Source organism: Protopterus annectens, chromosome 10.part0, assembly GCF_019279795.1.
Source record: "Protopterus annectens isolate FY-2018-M chromosome 10.part0, PAN1.0, whole genome shotgun sequence".
NCBI classification, from domain to species: Eukaryota; Metazoa; Chordata; order Ceratodontiformes; family Protopteridae; genus Protopterus; species Protopterus annectens.
Window position 1 is genome coordinate 287,246,344 of NC_056744.1, and position 27,480 is coordinate 287,273,823.

Consider the following 27,480-nt stretch of genomic DNA (forward strand, 5'->3'; position numbering starts at 1 on the left):
TTCGAGAATGTCATCAAAGCCCTGGATGAAGGCAAAACAGTACATACTGCTTATCTTGACTTAGCCAATGCTTTTGACACAATCCCCCACTCAGGTATCACTTAGAAACTCTCCCAGCTGGGGATTAAATCATACATCACTAGATGGGTAGCCGACTGTTTCAGTGACAGAAAGCATACTGTTAAAGATGGGGATTCCACCTCTACCAGTAGACCAATTAACAGTGGCATACCACATAGATCTGTGCTGGGCCTCTACTGTTTGGAATCTACTTCTCGGAAGTGCAGGTGAAAGTAGATGCCCTGTGGCTTACCAAGTTTGCTGAGTCCCCAAATGATGTTAACATATTACAAAAGGGGCTAACAGAGACAAATGATTGGTGCAAAAACCATGGAGTAAACCTAAATGCAAAAAAGGGTATTATTATCCCCTTTGCCAAGGAGGAAGTCCCTCCAAATTACAACACTGACAGCAGTTCCCTAAGCTCAAACACAGTAGTGTGAGATTTGGGAACACAGGTTGATAGCGATCTAAACTTCGATAACCATGTGTCCACAGTGGTAAGGAAAGCCTTTTACATTGTGCATCTCTTAAGAAAGAGCATTGCATCCAAGACTAAGGATATTATAACTCCTCTGTACTTGACCCTTATCAGACCACTAATAGAGTACAACACTCCCTTTTGCATGTACCTCACCAGACACCTGTAGCAGATGGAGAAACCACAGAGGTTTCTCACCAAGAAAATTCATGGCCTCCCAAACATGACCTACATGGAAAGACTGAAAGTCTTGTCACTATACTCTGTATCCTACAAGCTGCTGAGAGGAAACTTTGCCTGGCCTACAGAGCAGTCTCTGACCCTGCCCTAATGGAAATGCTGCACATCCACCAATCAAATGGGCAAGAGTCACTCGCTCCAGGGATCTCAACCTAGCCTGTGACATTAATACAGCATGCTTGAGACAGATATATCTCAAAGAGATTTCTGCTCCTCTGGAAGAAACTCCCAGTTCATGTGAAGCAGAGCTCCTCAATAGCCCTATTCAAGTGCAACCTAGACAATTGGATGGGAGGCTGTAAATTCACCCTGGAAATGGCACCTATGCCCCTCAGGGACTAGGGCAGTTAGTGCTGATCATATACTCACTGTGGGAATAATGACCATCTAACCAAGGTCTTTTAGGGAACATGGGTATAACATGGCTAAGCTTGTAAAGGCCCTAGGGCCATTAGCCTAGTAACCTTCTATGAACCTATGAACCTATGTGTTGCATTATGGAAAAAGCAGTAATGGTAGGTCATCCTTAGTTTAGCAAAGGTCTTTAATGATTGCAGTTACATTAAACAGATGCGAGCAACTGTCACAATCTCAAATCTCCTAATTTTTTCTTCATCAGCATTTGGTGTCATTTCGCAAAATCAATCAGTTGGAAGGGGTCTACTGTCAGTAAATATATCCTTCATGGTTTACCTCAGTGAAGTTTACCACTGCTAGTTGAGCATGGCAGTATATTATGCCAATGGTGTCGTACTTACATTTTGATGTTGAGGCTGCATTACATGCATCACTAATGTGGGGATGCTACCCACGTATTCATGATCTCTAAATATACTAAGGCCAAATCAACTTGGGGAGAAGTGCATTAACTTATTTCCTCTGTGTCTAAGCGGGTGCAACCTCTGAGGCAGTATATGTAGAGATCAGAGGTGTGGAGGCAAACCCTGTCATTGGGAGAGGAGGTTCAGGTAACTTTTTTATATTTATGCTACCATTGTAAGAAACAGTAGCAGACTTATCAGGTAGGACAATTTGATATATTTTTTTTTCAAAGTGCTCCTCCAACTGCCAGTTGCTGTGTAATTATTTATTGACTGTCACTGAAATGGACTGGTTACTGTTTCATCAGCATTTTTTGTTTAATATAAAACATACGCTGACGTGCTGAATTGTGTTACTCTACAGTATCATAATCATGTTTGCCTATTTCTTTCTTTCATCTCTGTCACATTCTCCAAATATATCATATCCCTTAGTATCTGGAGTGCAAACCGCACATCAAGCATAAAAGGCTCCCTGTTGAAATGTCGGCACTTGAAATGTGGAGTGCTGACAAGCCCAAAAAAAGGGACCAAAAACACAGGAGAAGAGCGAATCTTGCAAATTATTTTTTCCTTTAAACCTCTTTTTGCAGGGGGGGGGTCAAGCCCCCCTGCAGCCCTCATTTGGGGAGCAAGCCCCCCCAATATATAACAACTTCAAGAGTGTCATTTATCAGAGAAAAGGGAATATTCAGAGAAATGGCATCTCAGACGTAGTATATGTAAGTCTGTTCTTTCAGCCATTCAGTCTCTGTGTTTAGGGACTCACACTATCAGGTCCTGACATTTCAACTGGTTACCAGCACAAACTAAGGTCTACCACTTGGTAGTTGTCTCATGCTACGTAAGTCAGTATGTGCCAATATCATTTAGCACTCTTCTTTTACCTAGAAAGTGATGTCCAGTTATACCACTACCATACTGTTCCTTTTCTCCACTCATTTGGTCTGCAGACTTTTTTACTCTCACTTGGTTTGATTCACATTTGGTGTTTCAATACTGCAAAGTCAGATACAAATAAGTGTTTTGCCTCTTGAGGGTAGTAATTTCAAGCGACAATCTAACAGAGTAATACAGCTGTTCATATGATTTTTGAACAAAACTTGTCCTGTGTGGTACATTCATCTGACTGTTATCTGAAGCTGTTTTTAGGTTAGTGAAGGATATACTCATAACAGTGCAGAAATACCAAAACAGACAGAAATAGTGGACATGTTGATGATATCTTGTGCAGCACTAAAACATCTTTCATTCAGATGATATACTGCTTTTCATATACAATTTACTCACAGTATAGTGAGATAAAGAGACCTCCAATATTTAGGTCAAGTCTTTCAGGGGAAGTAAGGAAAAACGTAAGTTACATATTCCTTATAAAATTTTCTTTCAAATCATTTTACTAATGGCTACATACAAATGACAGCATTTTGCACATTGTCATCTGTAAAGAATATCTGCCTCATAAAAGGGAATGCATTTTTTCATAAGGCTTTAGAAACATTTTTTCCTTAGCTAGAATCTACTGCTTACTTTGGCACCTAACTTTTAGCAGCAAAAACACCTTCTAAACCAAATATCTAAAATGATGAACATTCGGCTGAAAAATGCATAAGACAGAAACATTCCATCGGATCAATAGTAGTGTTTTTTTTACTTAGTATGCAAAATCTCATGCTATACTTAAAAGTGTAGTTTTTTGTTCCTATATAACTCTTTGAATAGATGTTTAACTGCTAGGAAGGAGAATGAATATTTTCTTCCCTACATATATGCCTCAGACTATATATGGATATAACACGTTGCCATACAGTATATGGTGTTCCCATGCTTGTACTCATTCAGTTCATTTACATGAAACATGCTACTAGGAGTCTTACAGGTGGTTGATTTCATTCTGGATAAGTTTATTTCACTTCTTCAAGCTGCCAGGCCCTCTTCTTAATGGGAAGTCGAGGATGGTCATACCCCAAGCGCTCAGCCCCTTCTTCACTCTTTGGTCTCCATTTGTTTGAAGCAGTAGTTGTTAGGGCATGACGCTGACAGACATCTGCTGAAAGTGGTGGCCCAGCTGCCCAAGCTTTGCGTCTATAACCTTGATGCATTGCATCAGCTGCCACACCTGGCCTGACCCGCTGAAAAAATGTACAATCTGAGGCCGGGTTCCTCTGACACCTCAGTCTTGCCACTGCTGATTCAGAAAAAGTGCTGTATGTCCTTGGTAACTCTGTCTGTCTTCTGGTGGCTGGAAGTCTGCTACACTCCAGCGCAGTTTTGCCTTTCACTGCCTTTTGTTTTTTCTTTTCATTAATCCTCTTTTGGGTTTGCTGTAAGTTTGTCTCAATCTGCAGCAAGTCTTCAGAGGCTTTGTTTACTCTGTCAAAGTGCTGCAGGAGACTGTTTACAGTTGGCAACAGTCGTTCCAGATAATAGTCTACTTCAGATGTCTCCAGTGAAGGGCTTTCTGGTAAGATCAGGTCGTCTGATCTCATAGATCCAGATGAAATGGTGGAACCAGAGCACTGGAACTCGGGGACTGAACTTGGAGACTGAGAGATTCTAGTCTGTGCAGAAGAACGTGAGGGTAGGGATTCCATTCCTTCAAACTTCACCTTATGACGAAACTGTAAAGAAAATGAACAGTTTGTAAGAGCTGGTTGTGAAAAGATCTCAGGACTTTTAACTTCAGCAACTTCAAAGATGCAAAAGAGGTATAGTAAACTCTTAAAAATGTGCAGATTTTACCTGCCAGTAGAAAGCATAAGGATACACTGCAAATATAAATCTGAATAACTATTTCAGTTCCTAAAATATACATCAAGCTACTAATGTAGAAATGAGTTGGAAACAAAATTAAGGGAAATTGTGGAATGGCTTTAAGCACTAAGCTGCAAAAATGAAATCTTGTGATTGAAAGCAATAGCCTGCAATATGCACAGTGTGTGACCCACATGAAGTCATTTCACTCTCCTATCTAGGATATGCAAAAACTCAAGTTCTTTAATATTCTTTCTTTAGATTAAACAGCTGTTATCTTTATTCCATTAGGGGTTTCTGAAACCTATCCCCATACTCAATTAGAGCAAGGCATGCAAGTACATCCAGAATGGTGTAAAAACCCACAGCTGAAGAAACACAAACACACTTACCACCATCAATTCACATATACTTTTAATGTAGGGATGTGGGAGGACACCAGTGCACCCAAGAAAAACCCATGCCCACACAGGGAGAATGTGCTAACTCTGCACAGATGTCAACTCAGCTGAGAATCAAAATGGACAGCCATGCAATATGAGGCAGCAAGGCTAACTGCTGTGCCAATGTGCTACCAAATTTATTTTTATTCCTGTACTGGTTATTACTGCAGTTTTTCAAATGATAAGTTCAGAAAAAAAAAACACAAGGGTAGGGACTGCATTACTTCAAATAAACAAATTAAAATTTGTAACAACAATCCTACCAGGAAACTAACTGCTTTACTTTGGCTGACACTACAGCCAAACATATTTTTATTTCACTAAATATTTTAGCAACTCAGTGCTTACTGTAACAGAATGATGTTCTTCGTGTTTCACTATTGCAGTCAACACATTTGGGTTATCCCTGCCAGGGTAGCCCTCAGCCAGCCCGAATACCTGAGGCTTAGTATTTCTGCATCAGCTGCTGTTGCTTAAAGACCGACGTCAGGTCATCAGTAGTATAAAGTAAGGCAGACGGTGCCATTACATCAGTCTTTTTTGCTGTGGAGCCCGAAGCAGAAACAGTTTGCACGAGTGCCACTCTGCCGCTACCTGAGTTCTGTCTACCGAATTGAAGTTGAAGTCTTCTAAAGCTAAGTACCCCATTGGGGATCCTTTTTTCTTGCACTAACCGATGTCAGAAAAAGTTAATAATTGTTTCGCCTGTGGAAAACAAATATCACACCGAGACTTCCACTCTTACTGCATCACTTGTTTAGGCCCAGACCACAAGGTCCCTCGTTGTCACTTCTGTGATTTGTTCAACACCAGAACTGTCCATCGTCGGGCCCTTATTGTAGCCAGATATTTTCGTTTACAGTCCTCAAATTCCGATATGGCTTTGGTAAGCCATCCAATAGCAGATCTTCTGAAAAACTGTAATGATAAAGACAGAGACAGACCGCAGAGGTCCAAACCTACCGATGATGCTTCAGTTAAGCTAGTCATTAGTTCTCCAGTACTCAATGAGGTGCTTTTGCAGCCCCTGATGCCTGCTTCTGTTGATTCACAGGCCGCTACCAAGACCCTTTCGGAGTCCGGTATGCCGCAAAACTCTTCTTCAAATAAGGATCCTGCAGTCGTCTCACCCTCGGATGGGTCCGGAGCCGCTGAGCAGGCACTGGCTCCCGAGGAAGTACATTGCACTACCGAATCTCGACACAAACAGACGTCTTCTTTCGTGACTACTGTTCTTTCTAAAACTATCAAGTTTCTTAGGCCCAGGATACGAACTACACCCAAGAAACTGATGACTCACTCTCAGACGCCTGCTACCTTGCCTCAGTCTCAAGTGTTTAAAATGATGGAAGACCTTATCATGCTAATCAGGGGAGACCCAGCTACCCCCTCCAAAAAGAAAAGAGATCTGTCCCCTGTAGCTTTGTCTGAACAAGAGTCAGATGAATCTGATGCATCTGAATATGAAGACATGCAACCCCTCTCCCTCAGAGGATTTTTCCTTTGGGGAAACCCTGCATACCTTAAGGGCGCATTTCTAATGGGAGAGTCAGGACTACCCTCAGTCTAAAAAGAGACTCAGGGAATTCCTAGATCTTCCACAGCACAGACCCTTAGCCAACCCCCAGTCCTGGATGTTGTGGAGGATGTTTTCCTCGAATCCAGCTTGACTCCTGATGCACTTGAACCTGCTCCCAGAAAACCAGATGGGTACTATAGAGTCCCTGACTCACACAAATATCTTTTTAAAAATCTTACAGCTGACCCTGAGGTCATTTCTCAAGGGCCAAAAGGGATTAAAGTAACCTCTGCTAAGAATCCCACCCCCTCAGACAGGGATTCACTAGCATTGGACAGATGGGGTAAAAAAGTATACATCTCAGCTACTCTTGCTATCAGGGCACTAAATTGTCAGTTCCATATGCTGAAATTTCAGCAACCTACCTTGGAACTCCTTAAAAAAATGTCTTCCTTTCCTACTTGGGCAGAATCTAAAGATTTAATGCATTCTGCAAATCAAGTAACTAAACACACCTTGCAATGTAGTTTTGATGCCCTAGAAGCTTCTTGCAGGGCAGCAGTCACTGGATCTGTCATTAGAAGGCATGCATGGTTTAAGGAACAGCCCCTGCCAGACCATGTCATATCTAAATTGTTGGATGTCCCCTTGTACAAGGATAGCTTATTTGGCACTAAGGCAGAAGAGGTCTTAAAAAAGATGGAAGAAAAAGCAAAATCTAAGCAAACAGTTAAGGATTTCTTGCAGGTCCAGCCCCCTAGGTTCAGCAGGCATTGTCCATCCAAGCACTGGTCCTTTCCTGCTCCCAGTAAATCGGGCGAGCCAAGGTCCCATTGAAGCAGACCCCCCAGAATGCAGACCCAAGAAATGCAGAGATCTAAGCAGTGGACTACCTCCACTTCAATAACAGGGAGTTCTAAGCCACCCCCTTATGGTAAGAACTCATAATGACTCACCACCTCCACCCCCTCCCTCTGCCCACCTTCACTTACCCCTAGGAGGAAAACTCTCCTTTCACTCAAGCACCTGAACCACCATTACCAAGGACCACTGGGTTCTGAACATCATGTCTCAGGGATACAAATTTTCCTTCCACTCCCTTCCAACCCCAAAAGGGTTCCCAGACCTACCTCCAAATCAGTGGGTAGAAGCTCAAAAGCAAATCCTTTCCCTGCTTTCTATGAGGACAATACAGCACGTTCCTGCAGAACAGACAGGCCAAGGTTTCTACTCCAGACTGTTTCTGGTGCCCAGAAAAGAGGGCACCTGGCACCCATCCTCGATCTATCCATTCTAACACCTTCCTAGTGATCCCAAAATTCAAAATGCTCACCCTACAGCAGCTGCTCCCCATGCTCTCCTAGGACGCTTGGCTAGCCACCCTAGATCTAAAAGAGACCTACCTTCACATTCCTATCAGGGAATAATGCAGGAAATATCTCTTCTTCAGGGCAGGATCTCAACACTTTCAGTTCTCTGTGCTTTCCTTTGGCATATCTACTGCTCCCAGAGTTTTCACAAAATGTCTGGCTCCGGCCATTGCTTTTTGCAGACAAAGAAATATTCAGATTTACCCATACTTAGACAACTGCCTTATTCAGGCAGACAGCCAGGAAAAGCTGCTCAAGCACCTGGCCTTTGTAAAGACCCTACTAACCTCCCTAGGATACACAATCAACAAAAAGAAATCCAAACAGGTGCCCACAAAAAAGATAATATTCCTGGGAACAAGTTTGGACACAGCATCCCAGATGGCATACCTTACTCCAGAGAAACACATTTTCCTGACAGCCTACTTCTCTCAACTAGCCACCAGGCCCCAGCTAAGTGCAAGGAAGATCCTGCAAATGCTGGGGTTCATAGCATCTTGCATGCTACTCATTCCATATGCCAGATTGCATATGAGGAAACTTCAATGGTACCTAAAGAGCCTTTGGTGCCAACCGTCTCAGGACATGGAAACTCTTCGACCTATAATTCCTTGCTCAGAAAAGATTTTCTTTGGTAGGCAGCAGCATACTCCCACAACAAGGGAATGCAATTCTCCCCACCTCCTGCCACCCAGACCCTCACCACAGATGCATCAGACTACGCTTGGGGTGCCCACCTGGATGGAGGGTGCATATAGGGCCAATGGGAGCCCACAGCAAATCCGTTTGCACATAAATCAAAAAGAGATGATGGCTGTGCAGTACCCCTTGATAGCTTTCAAGTCCCTTTTCTCTCCAGGGGTTCTCCTGATCAAAACAGACAACACCACTGTGATATGGTACATCAACAAGCAGGGAAGCACTCACTCCTAACCTTTATGCAGGCTGGCCATGAGCCTTTGGCACACAGCCTCTGCCATGCAACTGCACCTGTTAGCACAATTCCTACCAGGCTCTCTCAACTCCCTGGCAGACCAAGTAAGCAGCAATCTTCTGTACCCACATGAGTGGCAACTCAACAGAAGTACCTTCACCCTAATAACTCAGAAATTGGGAACCCCGAAGGTTGACCTCTTTGCCTCCCACTCCAGCCATCAGCTCAGCAACTTCTGCACCAGAGAGCATCACTGCATGGCTTGGAAAGTGGATGCTCTGTCCTTCCCCTGGGTCAATCTATCGGTCTATGCCTTTCATCCCCTACTTCTCATCCCCAGGGTACTGCTCAAAATAAGGGAGGAAAAACAAAGGACCATTCTGATAGCTCCAGACTGGCCCCGGTAGCACTGGTACCCCTTTCTATGCAGCCTCTCCCTGCTCCCCCCTGGCATCTTCCTCAGATTCCAAACCTCCTGACCCAGAGGGAAGGGGAATTCATGCATCCCCAATTGCAGACTCTCAATTTGGCAGCTTGGCTTGTTCCCTAACCTTGAACCAATCTGCCAACCTCAGTAAACAGGTTCTGGATGTTATCCATGAGGCCAGACATCCTAGCACCAGAAAGTCTTATGCAGACAAATGGAAAAGGTTCTGTACCTGGATCCAGGCTAAGGGAGCCAATAAAACACAGCCCTCCCTCCCTCTAATCCTCGATTACTTAGCTGACCTACCACACAGTGGCCTCACTTTCTCTTCTATAAAAATTCATGCCTGTGCTATTTCTGCTCATTTTCCCATTGAGCAGCCCCTTTTCTCATACCCCTTGATCAAACAGTTCCTAAGAGGGGCTAGCAATTTGAGGCCACCCAGAAGGGCACCAACACCAGCTTGGAACCTTAACTTTGTTTTGGAAAAGCTCACCTTGCCCTCTTCTGAACCAGCTTTTTCTTCAGAGCTAAAATTTCTCTCCTGGAAAACAGCATTCCTTCTGGCCATCACTTCAGCCAGAAGAGTCTCTGAGCTGCAAGCACTCATGTCTGTGGAACCCTTCATCATTTTCCATGCAGACAGGGTATCCCTCAGAACTAACCCATCCTTTATGTCCAAAGTGGTTTCCAGTGTGGCTCTCAACCAATCCATTCATTTACCCACCTTTTTTCCCAATCCACAGAAAAAGGGGGAAAGGATTCTTCACTCTCTAGATGTGCATAGACAGCTCAGATTCTATCTTGACAGGACTAAATCCTTCAGATGGTCTGATCAATTGCTGGTTAGCTTTGCTACAGGGACAGAAGGCAAAGTCATCCCCAAACAAACCATTTCAAAATGGATAGCACACTGCATCCATTTCTGCTACAAACAGCATGGAACGCCTCCCATCAAGGGGGTCAGGACACATTCCACCAGAGCAGCCTCCACCTCTGCAGCCTTCCTCTGAGGAGTCCCCACCAGGGACATCATGGAGGGTGCCACCTGGACATCTGTACACAATTTTACCAAGCATTACCACCTGCCTCTCTTCTCCAAATCCAGGGCAGGGTTTCCTGAGCTTTGGGAATCAACCCAAATGTGATGACTGCAACAGTGAAACATGAAGAATATAGTACAGTTGTGTACACTTACCATAAATGTAGATGTTCAAGTGTATTCACTATTGCAGTCCTGGTTTCCTTCCCTCCATCCCCCTTTTTTCTTTCTCCTTTTATTACCATTCTAAAGTATTGTTCTCCTTAACTTACAAGGTAATTTTTCGTATTTGTTTTCCACTGGTGGGGGTTTCCTCCACCAGAACCTGGCCTCCTACTTGGGGCTCCTGACAGGTTAGGGCAAGAAAAACTGATGTAATGGCATCAGCTGCCTTACTTTATACTACTGATGACCTGATGTCAATCTTCAAGCGACAGCAACTGACACAGAAATACTAAGGCTCTGGTATTCGGGCCAGCCGAGGGCTACCCTGGCAGGGATAATCCAAATGTGATGACTGCAACAGTGAATACACTCGAACATCTACATTTATGGTAAGTGCACAGAACTGTACTACATCCAAGGTGTCTGAAATGAATTCAGGTCCCTCAAAGAGTAGAGTATTTTATTTATTTTTTTTTACTGCAGTCATGGACAGAACTGTTATTTAAGATGGAAAAACAGACCAAGTAAAATCTTACTAGCCAAAGTGGCATTTTAGGGGACACATATATTTGCCTGTTCTGCTCATGGAAATAATACAAAAGATAGCAGAGAGCATACCCACTTCATCATCAACTGCAATGGGGTTAGAAATAGAAAGAAAATAATAATTTATTCCCCACCTCTCAACAAAGTGAATCTCTCCTCTGTATTACTACAGTTTCAATTCTGGGTATTGATATTTAGTATAGACCTTTTATTTATTTGTTTTGTTCATTTTTTTGACTGAATAATCTAAGTTGTCAGAAACCCATATAAGTGGAGACTCAGTGTAAAAAGTTCTAATGAATATAGAAAGCAATACATCCAAATATGTCAAACAAACATAAAATAGTATCATTATGTAAATTGTAGTATACAAGATACACATATGTATGAATGTATGTTGAGAATTATTTACTATACATACATACATAAAGTCAGTCAGAACTTATTCTGTATACATCCAGTGAGATATTAGATTTGCCTGAACCATGCGCACACATGTGCAATAAAACTTTTGTTTGTCTTAGACTTTTTTGGTTTCTGCTATATGTCATCTGCAATAAAACATTTGTTAATATAAGAGAGAATTTTTGGATTCACTAAAGATAATATACAGTATCAGATAAATAATGCACACATACACACACACACATATATATATATATATATATATATATATATATATATATATATATATATATATATATATGTGTGTGTGTGTGTCTACTTCATAACATTGAAATTTCATAATGTTGAATTTCATAACACTGAGACTATAACATCGAAAATCCAAAACACTGAAAAACCAAAACATTGAAAGTTTGCTTCATAACATTGAAAACTACATTGCACAAGTAAATAAGATCCCCTCCACCTACAACAACACTTAACTAACAAACACACTTTCTACTATATTTCTGCAGGGGGACAAGCCCCCCTGCCCCCCCACACCCCCATAAATTAAATATACCAACTCCAAGATTGCACTACAGTGGGAAAAAGTTAATTTCCTAACCTCAGTGTATGATGATTGTGATACAGTGAGGTTAGTAAATTCACCTTTTTCCACTGTAGTGCTATCTTGGAGTTGGTATATTTAATTTACAGAGGGGTGTGAGGGGCAGAGCCCTTCACATGGGGGGTGCAGGGAGGCTTGCCCCTCTGCCGAAACATAGTACAAAGTGTGTTTGTTAGGTGTTGTTATAGGTGGAGGGGATGTTATTTACATATGCATTGTAGTTTTCAGTGTTATGAAGCACACTTTCAATGTTCTGAGTTTTCAATGTTTTGGGATTTACATGTTTTGGTCTCATTGTTATGAAATTCAACATTATGAAATTTCAATGTTATGAAGTAGACCCATATATATATATATATATATATATATATATATATATATATATATATATATATATATATATATTTAATATCTATCTGTATATATATATATATATATATATATATATATATATATATATATATAAATATATATATATATATATATATATATATATATATATATATATATATATAATGTATATAAAAATGCAAAAATACAGACTGAAAGACAAGAAAATTAGATGCATATTCACAGCTTTTGAGTGCTAGTTACTGAAAGAACTACTTTTGTTATTTGTCTGTATGCTATACAAAACACTGAATATTAATTCTGCTCTCTGCTTGCCAGCAGGCTATCTGTATACTTCTCTTCCTTCTGTCTTAATAAGGTCAGATTACGTATTCTATGTAGGTGCATATTTACCCTTTATTGCACTGGAATAGCCCTTCTCTAAGCTTGCATCTGCTATCTGGGACGTTCCTGCATCATATAAGAAGCCTCCTTGAACGTCAGTAGTTTTAAGGAAGCACCATACTCATATGTTTCACAATCTTCCTCAAGTCATTTTGTTAACTTTACCCTTCAAACATCTCTACATTTCAGTATGTATCCTTCTCTTTCTCCTGTCCCCTCCTCTCCCTTCTCCATCCTCCTCCATCCTTCTCCAGTTTCTCCCTCACTTCACTCTCTCCACCTAAAAACCATTGTTAATACACATTAAAAATGTATTTTTAGCTTCTATTTTCTGCAGTGTCTCCCATTTATCACTCCATGAATTTACATTTTCTGTTTTTTTTTCCTCCAAGGGAAAAGACAGCTCCTAAAACTTCAGAGTCAACTCTAACACCTTGGATACGAAAGGAGGTTTCGGCTTCCAGAATCATCCAGTTCTGAAACTGTCAGAGCCAGTGCACTCAGAGACAGCCTTGGAGCCACAGATACTAACATCTTTGGATCCAATCTACATGGACCCAAGAGACAAGGATCCAAGGGCTCCAAATGATACATTGGATCGGAGAAGGAGCCAGGATTGCTGGAGTTGTACAGAAAAGGCCTTCCTGGCCTAAAGGTGTAGGAGCTGGGAGAACTCCCATCTGTTATGTGAACAGAGGGAAATTTCCTCATCATTTTGTTCGTATCAGCCTTGGTCAGATTTCCAGAAGAATGAGAAGAGGTTACCATGGGGATCTAGAGTGACGGTTGGATTCAAGATATGGGGAAGGTACCCTAGAGGGCACGGGATCTATGGAAGAGGAATACCTGGTCTTGTGCAAAGGCTTCAGATCTGAAAAGCTAAGATCCGAGGAAGCCATTTTTGACTCTGGTTGAGCTGGACCAGTTTTCGGATCTGACTTGTGCTTCTTCCCTGGTAGTTCTGTGGCAGGATTCAGTGAGCAAGTCGAGGATCCAGAAAGCCTTGAAGGCTTAGTCAAAGACTCCTTAATCTTTGGTTTGGGTAGTTGAGCCCCAGAAATAGCCTCTGAAAATGAAGAAGGTGACAGTTCTTTCAGGATTAATGTATTTTTCCTATCCACGATTACTCACGGGTTGTAGGCCTTTTAGATGAGATGGAACAATCTACCTGTAAATCATCTAGGCCCAAACAGTAGATGCACAAAGCGTGTGTATGGGAAAGAGACAGATTGTGCCCGCATTTCTGGCATTTTTTAAAGCCAAATAAACCAGCAATAAAAGGAGCCTAAAACAGTACCAAATTCGCCACAAGTAAGAAAAGTCACACACTGCCTGCACCACGGACTGCCACAAATATAGTTTTATTTCTTCACAGTTAAAACACAAGGATTGAGTGCTTTCTTCCCTCCAACAGGGACTTCATCAGAATCAATTATTAAAAACCTTATTCACCTTTATATACTCCCCTCCTTAATTAATAATTAATTGACATCATCCCTTAAATTAATTTTTAAAAAGAAAATACACACAATAACCCGTGAACAATATCAAATACATCCCTAAACCATTACAAAATAACTCTAGTTCCTTGTCGTTATAAAATATTTAAAAACATGTTTTAAAAACATTTTATTAAAATTTATAGTAAAAGAGACAATATTTTATATCTTATAAAAAAGCAATAATTAAAAAATTAAGTAAAATAAATGAATGTTGAAACCTAAGAAAATAATTTATTTATTTAACTGATGCAGCCTTTATATTTAATATTGGCTTAATGGATATCATTTCATTTGATCCTGGGACTTGACAGGCTTGTAATTCTATTTGCCACCTAACTTCTCTTTCTTCAATGTGACTTCTAAAGTCTCCCCCCCTCTGGGGTTTGGTGAGACTTTTTCTAAAATGCCAAATTTAAATCCAGCAAAGTTCTTACATACACAGGAATGTTTGTACAGGGCATTATTACTATTACATGTAGTGATTTGATACATATGTTCGTATATCCTGTCCCTAAGTCTTCTCTCCGTTTTACCCACGTAAAAGCTAGGACAGCTTATACACTTACATCAAATAGATCACTCCAGACGTTTGACAATTACCCTTCTTAAACATAACTTGAGTTTTTAGGGAATTACCTAAAATGACTGTGCCTTCTGTATTTATGTGTTTACACTGAGAACAAGAACCACACCTAGAGGTGCCATTTCTATCTACCTTTTTAGAACCTATCTCAAAACATTTTTTTTCTGATTTGCCCCAGTCTTAAAAACAAAATTAGGTCTATCACCCACTGTGGACCATAACTTTGAATTATTCCTCAGAATTGCCCAGTTGTTTTCCACAATCTTTTTAACATCATTTGACCTACTTGAATAAGGGGCCACCATAGTCCTCTCATATTCTTTAAGGTCCTTTGTTTCAGCATCTATGCCTTGACCATTTTCTCTTATTCCCTCTGAGTTACCCAACAGGGGTTTGTATTTCCCACCCCATTTTTTTATAACATAATCAAAATCCTCTTCCAACATTTTATTGGGGTACCCTCTCTCCTGAAATTATTTTACTACTTTTTGTAGTTCTCCTCCACATCCTGTCTATGTGATGTCATACGGGCTACTCAGAGTTGTCCTTTAATAATACTCTTTTTCTGATGTGGGGGGTGACTACTGGAGTACTCTAAATATGAGTTACTAAAAGTGGGTTTTCTATACACTTTGGTTTTAAACCCTTTGTCATCCTTTTGTAGAACTGTATGTAGGTAGTTAATACTACCCCCATTGTGTGCATAAGTAAACTTATGAAACCCTGTGGTCCTATTCAAAAAATCAACAAAATTTTTAAAAATATTGTCCACAAAATCTTGACATAGAGCTTTAGATTTACCATATATTCACTTGTAAACACATGCCTTCTCTCCCATTCCAGCAGGACTAAATTTGCATATATAGGGACACAAGAGGTCCCCATAGCAACACCCTTGTGTTGTTTAAAATGCTCTCCTTCGAAGAATAAATAGTTATGGTCCAACACTATTTCCATAAATTCCATGATCAAGTAAATTTTATCCTCAGAAAGGATGGTGTTGCTAACTATACTAGATCTAAAATATTCAAGTCCTTCCTGTTTGGGAATTGAGGTATATAAATTTGATATATCCACAATCAAAAAGTATAAATCCTGGTCCCATAATGTATCATCTAACCTTCCAAGAAAATCCCATGAATATTTAATTAAATGCTCTACATTAACGATAGTCTTTTTTAACCATTTGTCTATCACAACTCCAAAGGGGTATGTTTTAGATCCCCTCCCTGATACTATGGGTCTAAAAGCCAATTTTTCCAATCCCTTATGGGTCTTGGTGATACCAAAAATGGTCGCAACAGTGGGGTTCTTAACTTTCAAAAACTTGTGTAGTTCAGATGAAATCATTCCCTCATTTAAATATTCATCTAAGTAAAAATCTATTCGTCTTTGACTGATATTGATCTCATTTATAGAGGATGGGTAATATGTCGATAAGTCATTCAACATTTCAAATATATCTTGAGAATATTGAATGGCATCATAAATTACTGTACCCCCCCTCCTTATCGGGACGCATTATTCTTAAACCCCTGTCATTTCTTAACCCATTCAGAACTTCATATTCTTTACTACTTAAGTTCCATTTCATAGCTTTATTACTTTCACCTGATTTTAACTTATAAGCATCTTCTATTATTGCCTTTTCCATAATGTTTAATGTGGGCTCAAGGGGTGGGTTAACATTACTTTTCATTTTCAATTCCTTTTTTGTGTGTTTTACTACCTTCTCGTCTTTGCTTTTGTCCTGAAATAAGCAAGCCAGATTCAACTTTCTCACAAAATTTTTAACTTTACAATAGTCTCAATGTAGTCAAAATGTCTACTAGGTACACATTTCAGACCTTTAATGCAAAGGAAGGCTGCATCAGTTAAATAAATAAATTATTTTCTTAGGTTTCAGCATTCATTTAGTTTACTTAATTTTTTTAACTATTGCTTTTTTATAAGATATAAAATATTGTCTTTTTTATTATAAATTTTAATAAAAAGTTTTTAAAACATATGTTTTTTAAAATATTTTATAATGACAAGGAACTAGAGTTATTTTGTAATGGTTTAGGGATGTATTTGATATTGTTCACGGGTTATTGTGTGTATTTTCTTTTTAAAAATTCAAGGGATAATGTCAATTAATTATTAATTAAGGAGGGGAGTATATAAAGGTGAATAAGGTTTTTAATAATTGATTTTGATGAAGTCCATGTTGGAGGGAAGAAAGCACTCAATCCATGTGTTTAAACTGTGAAGAAATAAAACTATATTTGTGACAGTCCGTGGTGCAAGCAGTGTGTGACTTTTCTTATTTTTTAAAGCCAGAAGGACCCCTTTCAGACATTTTTAAGTTATATAAGAAAAATTGTAGAAAGATTTTTTTTTTTTTAATAAACGAGTAGCAAAAGAGAAAAAAATACCAGCAATGGTAAACAGAATTACACTAAAGCATGTAAGAGGGAAAGGGGAGAGGAGCTTATCAACTATGGTAAGATGATTACACTAAAAAGGTATAAAAAGAGTAACAAAGGGAGGAATAAGTGATAGGAAATAATCAACTTAACTCCCACTCTTTGGAAATGCTTGAGAGGTTGAAGCGACCATGTCCAAATGTGGAAGTGGCAAACGAGATCTGGGGTATATTAGGGTTGGTGCATTATGGGTAAGGGAGGACCTCAAGAGTGTTTTAGTGTCCACAAGCTAAAATAACAGCCAAGTCAGATCTGAGGGTTGGATACAAATCCAATTTTTGAGGAATGAATGCAAACTGACATCAGATCATATAATTTTATATTATATATGGGATTTTAATGCAAAACAGTTTGTCCATCTTAATCCTTTTATTACAGATTGCAACTCAGCACATATAGAATTATGAAATTCTAGTTACATATAGTTTCCAATCTACCTAGTTTGCTTGGCGTGTACACACACACACACACACACACACACACACACACACACACACACACACACACACACACACACACACACACACACACGTTCACAGAGACAGTGATACACAAACACACACAGTTTTGTGTTTCAAAGTGTTTTTGTTGTCTAAAATGAGAATTGAGTAGAGGATATCATTCCTCGTGGGGAGCATTAATGGATCGCAAGGCCGATAGAAAGACGAAACACTTTGTTTTGATCAAGTATTGGCTTTGTCAAAAAGTTATTTTACTTTTTAAACTGATGCTGTTCCAGTCATTTGACTTCACTGGCCAAGGCTACGATTCCTTGACTACTAAATTCCGTTAAGTCAACAGTGAAGTATTGAAGCTATACAATACCAAAACTCATTGGCTAAAAAAACTCACATCAAAATGGAAACCCAACCCAAACAGGATAGTGTGAACCCCGTTTTGTCCCAGTTGCTGGCGTCAAAAAGTTTGAAAGCCTGTGTCCCACAAGTGTCCCACCAGGGGCCTCAGTTCCCCCACTCTGTCTATTTTCTACTTCACAGGGCAACACAAGAGGTTGCATTGGCTGCTCCAGTTTACTGAACAGGGGAAGTTTCTCAACACGTGTGAAAATACAACACACATGATATCCTGTTAAGACAGAGACAAGAATGGATAATAACTGGTGGGTGCCTTGGCCATGAGCTAGGCCTACAGTAATGCATAGTATGCGCTGGGAAAAACAAGGTTACCCCTACTTACTACATATATAGTGCAATTCACTGACACAGAAGAAGGTCAGAGGGACCTAGGGACCCAGGTAGGTTTTTAAACAACCTCCTTATTGCTAAATATTGTAGGAAGTAGTTTATGAACCTATGATAAACTATTAAGAACTGGAAACAGTGGTTAGTTAAATGTTTCAGCAGTAAAGTACATAATATGTTTTTTTTTATTCAATGAGAAAAACAGTAAGAAGGAAAAGCATCTTTTCCCATGAAATGCATTTGAATTTGCCCTAATGAAATAGTTGTACCCAGTGATAACTTGGCAAGTGAAAGAAATAGCAAAAGAATTAAACTTTTTTTCCCATGTTGGCACATTGATTTCATGCTATAAGTAAGAGATCTTGTTTTTACATCTCTCACTACATTAACTCACTCCTTTGAAACACTGGTTGACCAGTGGTGTTTTATTATTTTTAGAAGCCCATTTTCTAAACAAATGTAAAATAAGTTGACAGAATAAATATCCAGAAAAATCACTTTATTAAACAAAACTCTGGTATTTTGTTTGGGAAGTTTTCTAAGAACTATAAATGTGCAAATGAAACTGGCTTTGAATAAAAAAACAGTCAGTAAAATGACAAAATGCCATTTGCTCCTGTACTCACCCTGGATAAAAACTACCAACCCTCTTACACAGGTCCTACTGTCTCTCATCTAAGCTAGCATTTAGTACCTCTAGACCCTAAATGTAGACAGAATACATATTAGTATTTTTAGGGCTGCATACTCTTACAGTTTACTGTTCATCACTGTGTGCCTATTGTTGTAGCTCAAAAGATGCAAGTGTTGTTATATCTTTACTCTCTGCTTTATTATTGTGTGCTAGTTTATGTTGCCTGTACTTGCTGCCTATTGTCTCACTGTACTGTATTACTGTACTTTATTTACTACTGTATTTTGTTATTATTGTCATTACAATTGTTGTTATTGTATGTATGTTATTACTGTTTGGAGCTTTTCTCCCCGGCCGTCCGCTAAAAACAGTCAGTCCTGTCCAGTCAGACTTTTTCCCGGTAAATAAATGTAAAATAAAATAAATAAAAATAAAAAAAATCATAAGTCAGTAAAACAAGCTTATGGCCATATGGCCTTAAGGCATTGAATTTCAAAATACATTGTGTTTCTTTACATAACAACATGTCTGTCACTGAAATTCCTTCCCTTACTTCCATTTTCATCTTCTCTATAGTAGTAGTTTTAGGCCATATAACAGACCTTGTGTGATAACTGACACTTCTCTAAAATAGTAGCTTTCATCCCTATAGCAGACCTTGTATTATCTGTTACTTCTCTAAAATAGTAGCTTTCAGACCCATAACAGACCCTATATACAAATGATTAAAATGTTCTGCAAGATAGTAATCTAATTTAGCATTCTTAATGTTTGTGATGTGTTCTGTGCAGTTTGATTTTATATTTTCTAGTTGTTTGTCCAGTGCAAAACCAGACTGTAGCTAAAAGCAATGGTACAGATAACAGCATTAGTGTCACAAATAAATTTCCTTTTAACTTTTAGACCAGGGTTCAGAACAATTTGCCATATTGTGATAAGCAAATGTGTGCAATAATCGGCCTGGCACAAGATGTGTGCAATTCAGAGTCATACATACCTCTAGTTGTAACTGAGGAGTAATATTGCTGAGCATGCTATATGTTAATGGCCATATAATAACATGGAAATGAGGAATATTATTAAAAAGAGCATCCTGGTGTATGCAAACGAGTAAAAGCAAGGTGGTGGAGTGGTTCTGAAACATACAAAATGCCATGTCATGGAGGGAGGAAACACACAGAATTGAATTCCACAGATTCCTAGTGTTTCTGTTTTGGGAATTGTGAAAAATGTTACTGTTTGCCACCATTTTAGTTAAAGTGTATTTCCAACATATTCCTCAAGTTGCCGTGTCATCAAAACTGACTTAACTTATCATGTACTGCATGACACCAACATTCTATTCCAACCTAGTAGAGAAGGACACCATGCAATACATAATGGATATGTGCTAGCCTTATCTACAGTCCCATGGGTGTCGTGGGCTACCTACCTAAGTGGATACCAAGGTATGTGGGTTCTACATATATTAGCTACAGGGGCCTTCTAGCAACCTATTGGGTACACAGTGGGGAAACCTCAGGTGTCTGCACCAAGAAGAGTCCATCACTTGCTCAATGCCATGCTGTAGTATGTTGGGCACCAAAGACCATATGTGGTTTGATGTAGTACAGAGGAGATAAGGATCACTATGCAGAATTCCTATGGTGTAGCCCATTTCCTTGAGGTTCTGGGAGCCATAGATAGCACTCACATTGAAATTAAGGCCACTCCTGGGGAACTGAGATGGAAGCAGGTGAACTGCAAAGGTATCACTCCATCAACTGCCATGTGGTCTGTAATGCCCAGGGTGTCATCTTTAATGGATGTGCAGGCCAGCTTGGCCATTTCCACAACTGTCAACATTTTTAAGATGTGATTCCCCAGTGCCATCTTATTGGCGATACTGGGTATGCCCTGGAACCTGGCTGATAACATCCGTAAGGCATCTCCAAAGTGAATCATAGACAGGGGCACAATTCTGCACATTCACATTCACATACCAGGAACATAATTGAGCATTTGTTTGGGTGTCTGAAGGCATGTTTTTGCTGTCAGGACTCATCAGATGGCATCCTGCAGTGAGTTGCTAACACTTGTGCAAAACTATTAACAGTATGTGCAGTCTTCCATAATATGAAACTATGGAGGCAGATAGAGCAAGGAGCCCAGCTGGGGGAAGAGGAGGACAGTGCAGCTCAGAGGCAGAGCCAGATGATGAGCCCCTGGAAGAAAAGCTGCAGGTGCTTACTATACTAGACAGATTTATTTATTTTGATATTTGTTTACCGGGTATGTCCAACTGAGCGATAGCCCATTTTCAGAGGAGGCCTGGGAAGAAAAGCCCCATACAGAACAATTACAATTAAAGTTACAAAAACAGTTGCAAACAAAGAGTGATAGTAATAGCAGGGGGATTTTTTTTTTATACATGGAATACATCTTGAAGGTTAGATCAATACAAAATTAGAGCCAATAGATCTATGTAGTTCAATATAAAGTGGATCTAAGTAGGAAGGGAAGAAGAAGGCAAAGACAGTAGAAGTAGTTACAAGATAGACATAGAAGATAGAAAAACAAGGTGTCTGGAAGTGCGATTGTGTAGCCAGGGGGAAAAGGAGAGGTAGTAAGAGGATTTAAGATGTGTAGAGTAGGAAGAGGAAGAGGAAATAAGTAGACAGAAACAGTTAGTAGAAGAATGTTATGCAGGGCTACAGATGCATGTACAGTACATTGTGGCACTTGTAGAGAGGTAGCTGCTCACATATAGCTTCTGCCTCTAGGAAAGCTTAGTAAAGGAGATACTCTGTAGTACAACTAATGCTTGCATAATCATACACCAGACTGTGCTCATCCATGCGTAGGTTGCTCACACACTGCATGAGATATAGGCAAACCACATAGTAATGTACAAAGAGCAGGACATAGTTACCATGATCTACACAGGTGGGAGAGGGAGCATGTGTGGATGCTTTCACAGGGAAATGAGACAGTGCAGAGGAAATTTGTATTTAGCAGCCACAACAGAAAAATTGTGGGAAATAATTAAGCACTTCATTCAAAATTTTTTAGTCTGAATGAAGTGTTTACTGGCTTCCCCATACTCATCATTGGTAAGCAGTCTCTGTGAATAGCTCTCAACCACTTACCTGAAAAGAGAGGAACAAATCCAGAAATACTCAGTGACAATTAGGACGATGTTTTAAAATATTAGAACTATAAAATTCAAACATTGACAAAATATAAGAATGCGATTTAACATGTACTTTCTGAACTAAAAGAAATCTGTATAACTATATTGTCATTATTTATGAAGTGCAATTCACCACCTTTTCTTCCAAAATTATAGGTTCATAGTTTCACAGGTAAGTACTTGATTAGCTGCCCTTGTGGGCATTTTAAGCCTAGCCAGTTTCTATTTTTGTGCTCAAATTAACCTGTCCTGTTTGGTTAGATATTGGCCTTACTCATCTCATGGTTGATAATTATGTATTATCACTAATGAGAATAACTGGGATCATACCATAGATAATTTAAGGGTACTCATTGCATGGGATAAAGCATTTAGTAGCTGTCTCTATCCATGAATAGTGTGGGGGCAATTCTGGGTAAATGTTCTGTTTCTCAACCAAAGATCCAAGTTCCAAGTTCCACTTGAATATGGTCAGGGAAGAATGTTGTTTTATGTGGATGGGGTAATCTGTTCCATAGCAGTGATATCCTCTGCCAGATATACCTATCCCACCAAATCATTCTGCTGATGTTGCAGAAGAGGTTTATATTCTTAAACTGAGTATTTCTGATACAATTGGACTTGCTGATGTGCAGTTTATCTGTCAGTATTGGGTTGGAGGGTCACCTGTATAACAGACCCAGTATACCTCTTGCAGGATACTGAGTATCATGGCAGGGCTTTGAGTCAGTCCATGCATAACATTTTGTCTAGGCCTTGTGACCTTTTAGTAAGTTACGTCTGTGTGCATTCCAGTTGTTGCATATGTCTGTACAGATACATACCAAAAGGGGTATTATATTCAATTATTGGCCTAATGAGGGCTAAGTAAAGGGGGACAATGAGATCCCTAGACCTAGACACAATCTCTTTGTTTATAAGCTGTGCAGTATACAAGGACTTTCTTACAACAATGGACATATGTTGGTCAATATTTATGTCACTGTCCATGTAAGTTTCCCAAATCCTAAACAACTGGGTCAACTCAGGTTCATATTGTCAATGCAGTAGTTCCCTAGGGAAGATGACTTCCTAAAGGATACAGTAATGCATTTTTTGCATTCAGTTTTAGTCCATGATTTTGGCACTGGTTATTTATTTAGGACAAACCTTCCTGCAGGATGGCTGAGTCATTTGGGGATTCAATGACTGCTCCTATCTTGCAGTCATCTGCAAGCTTAGTCAACCAGAGCCAGAGCTATTTGGTATTGGCTTTTACTTCAAAAACGTAAATGCTAAACAGGAGAGGTCCCAGCACAGAACTCTGGAGAACTCCACTGGAATCTGGTATCCTTGTGAAGGTAACTTCCCCTATTTTGATTTCCTGCATCTTACCTGTGAGACAGCTGACAATCCAATGGGTGACATGTGGGTTTATGCCCAGTTTATTTAGCTTTTCTACTATGTAAACCTGAGGAAGGATGTTGTGTGTTATGTGCGCTTGTTTTTTAATAAATTCAGTTCATTTTACATCGTGGAGGTCTCCTGAGTTGATAATTTTGTCAAAAGCTCTGGCCAGGTCAAGGTATGCAATATGTACCATTTTGCCTTCATCCATTTCTTTGGTGACCTGTTCAAAAAAAAATTCACCAGGTTAGGCAAGTAAGCACAACCTGCCTTTGATGAATCCAAACTGAGATGGGTCTAGTGTTTGGATGTTACCTATGTCCAGATTTATAAGTTCCATGATCAATTTTTCCATGGCTTTCATATGAGGCTGGTTAGACTTTACCTAGGTCTGTGGAAGGTCCATCCTTATGCAGCATAACTACTGTAGCCGTTTCCCCATTTGCTTAGTACAAAATGTTTATGGAAGCTGAGACTGAATTTTGTTGTTTTGGGGTATAGCGAAATTGTGCTTCATGCTATTTAAGATGCAACTAGGGATATTGCTTGGACCTATTGATGTATTATTTTTAGTTTTTCATAGCAGTTTTAGGACTCAGCATTGTGTGATAGCTGGAGATGAGCCAGTTTGAGGTATATCTTGAAGGACAGATGGATGGAGAGGAATAAAGTTACAGCTAAAGTTTTTGACCTGCAAGTGTACGTAACATCTTTCACAATTAGCTCAGCACATTGCTGCATTGTGCTTTTGGGATTACAAACATAACTAAAAAGTACCTTGAGACTGTCTTTGGCTTGGGTTGCTATTTTAACTTTAAACTTAGCTTTGATGGATTTTGTTAAGCTGCTGAGTTTGCTTATTTCAGTGACAGGGGTTCTAACATTCTGGGAATTGCTCTTCTTACATTTGGTAAAAAATATTTTCTGTTTATTATGTAGCTTGTTGATATTATGACTCCACAATGTGGGTTTATTTCTGGGGTTTGCCCTGCACTTGTGTCTGTATTGTACAGCTGTATCTCTGCAGCTGTTTACATGCTAGTATAGTGTGGTGGTGTACATTTCTGTGTATTCAGTGGAGTTAACTGTGTTTTATGGGGATTTGAATCTTGCTATCTATCTCTTAGGAGCAGGTAGTTTGTCTTATAGAAGTTTCTAAAGCTACCTTGGGTAGAAGGGATCTATGGATTGAATTTTACTTTGAAGGAGACTGCTTTATGGTCAAGCCTACCAAGTGATGAAGATATGCAAACAGTGGTGCATGATGCTCCCATATTAGTAAGGACAAGATCCAAGATGTTATTTCCCCTATTGGGTACTTTTACTAATTGATCCAGGGTGTTTGTATTACGGACTAGTGGTGGTGGAGGTTTCCTAGTGTATAGCTGGATAGTTTTGATCACCAAGGAAAATGGTATTGGGATTAATACTGAGTGATCCACCCCCCCCCCCAAAAAAAAAAAAAATTACCAGCTTTGGGCGGGTTTGGAATGGATGGAGATAATTTGTCAGCCAAAATCAGGGACAACTGAAAACTATGTATGTCTGTGTGGCAGCAGCTAGTGTTTTGTGGCTTTCTAACTGTAAAATATTTACCAATACTACAATGTTTTTTTTTCTCATTAATTGTTGTAGTACATATTAGCAGGTAAAGCTCTATGCTGTATAAATAATTACGATGGGGTCCTTCTGCTCATAAGTTGGAATGTTATGTGTTCTCAGCATGGATATTAAGATTTACCTGAACTTCACTCTGAAGGTGAACTTCTTGACATCTGTGTCTTGAACACATAACATCCTAGTTATGATCGGGAGCCTGATTATAATCCGTTATGTTATACATTTTTTAGATTCATTTTGCTGTAGTCTCACATTGTAGCAGATGCAGTAGCTACTAAAGAAGAGCATCTGAAGCTTTTAGCAGTTGTGAAAGCTGTCATGCATTTTGCAATGCCACACACACACACACACACACACACACACACACACACACACACACACAAAGAAACAAAAGCATGATAGAGGAAAGTGCCTAACAACCTTTAAAGCTGTTTGCTGATCAGATGTACACTTCACATCTGAACACTGTCTGTGTTTCGATGCTAAGTTTCTTACAGCTTTCAAAGCTGTAAAGCACTTCATGCTCCTACATTTCTCTCTCTAACTGGTTATAGGTCAGAGCAGCAAAAACTTCCTGTATTTCACAGGGGATTGCTTCACTGATCATAACCACAATGTTTATTTGTTCAACAAATGTTTTGAAAAAAACTCACCTTATGTTAAAGAACACATTAACAAACAGTTATGATCACAGATCCAGTTATAATTCTTTATAGTATTAGCAGTTTTCCAATCATAATTCTTTGTAGTACATTGAGATTTAGTTGCCTTGATGAACTACAACTTACAGAAAGAAAAAAGTGAAAGAAACACTTAGCAATGTCATACAGGCAGCAGACAGAAATGAGGTGTCCCTGTGATCAATAAATAGATTTAGAAGCAACTGCACACTTTATTCTAACCGGTTTTTGTGTCAGTGTGGTGTCTTACAGCTTTTAAGGATGTCAATATGCTTCAGATTCCATTCTGTGGTTGCTGCTGTATGTGCTGCCGCAGAAGACCTGAACACAACAGCTGTTAAAGGCGCAGAACACAGTTTGTTAAGCATATTTCTGATGTCAGAATAGTGCATGCCAAGCTTACATTTTTTTCAATTTTGAAACATAATGAGCAAACTCCATGTATTATAAAGAATTCTGATTAGGTGTTTCTGATCATGTGTTCACAACCAACTAGTTTTGTGCTCAAGAAGTGGATGTCAGCATTTTTCTATCAGTCTTCTCTTTCATAGGTTTATAGGTTCATACTAGGCTATCACCCATTTAAATGAGTTTTGCTATGCCTTTTTTTTTTTTGAGGTTACTGTGCCTCTGTCTAACAGTGACACAGAAGTGATACCCGGGGTAAACCTAATATCTCCCATCCACTCATCAAGATTCCTCTTGAAGAGAGTCAATGAGGTTATGAATCTGTCCCTATTGCCAGTGTTATTTATTTCCGTGTTCAAGTTCAAGTCTCTTGAGAGCTCGATGATTTGGATTGGATTTTTCTGAGCAGGCTGAGGCAAATGTCTGGTTGGACATGGCTTTATACATCACACACAGATCACCTCTGAGCAGGGGGTGGTACTGACTGAGTGAGAGCTGTTTTTTTAACCAGGCAGCATATGGCATCTGTTTGAGCCATTTGATCCTCTTTGAGGTACTTTTGGGTGATCTAGATGTGAATCCCTTCATGATTAGAGTCTGACATGGCTCCAGCAATTCCTAACCATGTGGGTTCTGTCCTTGAGCCAGTTTGCAACCCATCTAGTGACAACCTTTGTGGAAAGGCTGAGCATAATTTCTCTATCTCTTTTCCCTAAGAAAAGCCAGCACTGGGTTTATGTGAAATGGAGCCCTAGACAAAGAGTTAAATTGTGCCCCCTGCTGCCCGCCATTTCCTCCTACATGCAATCAAGTGTGTCCTCCCATCCCTCCCTGCCTGATAACCCAACATCATCCAGGTTGCTTTGTTTTTGTTGTATTTTCACATTTTTTTCTTACACTTCAGATTTTTCCTCTGTCCTTTCAACACATCTTAAATGGCAACATTTGTGGTATAATAACTGTTAAACAAATAATTGAATTAAGCTGGGGGTCTGAGGCCACTAGGGTCCCCCAAGAAGCCATAAGGCTGTAGATGTTCTGAGATGCACTTTAGAACTGTTTTTCCAACCTTAGTCAGTGCATAGCATTAAGGCAATGAGCTGTTTTTTGTAGTCCAAGGTTTGATTTCTTTAGTTTCAATTGGCCTACTGTTTCACTATGAACAAGACAGTTACGCTGGGCAGTTGGGAAACTGGGCTAGGCTCCTCGATAGTCTCCTTGACCATATGACTAGTAACTACATATGGACTATTGATTCAATGATTTCTTGAAT

The 27,480-nt window shown here is 39.5% G+C and overlaps 1 protein-coding gene across 1 annotated transcript in view; it reads right to left on the reverse strand.

Moving 5' to 3' along the window:
• Positions 1-875: 875 nt before the first annotated feature.
• Positions 876-27,480, reverse strand: part of LOC122814129 (polycystin-1-like) — a 1,441,736-nt gene continuing 1,415,131 nt past the window's right edge. The window contains 1 exon segment of the mRNA XM_044086744.1: positions 876-4,223. Coding sequence (XP_043942679.1) covers positions 3,507-4,223 — 717 coding nt within the window. The 3' untranslated portion in view covers positions 876-3,506.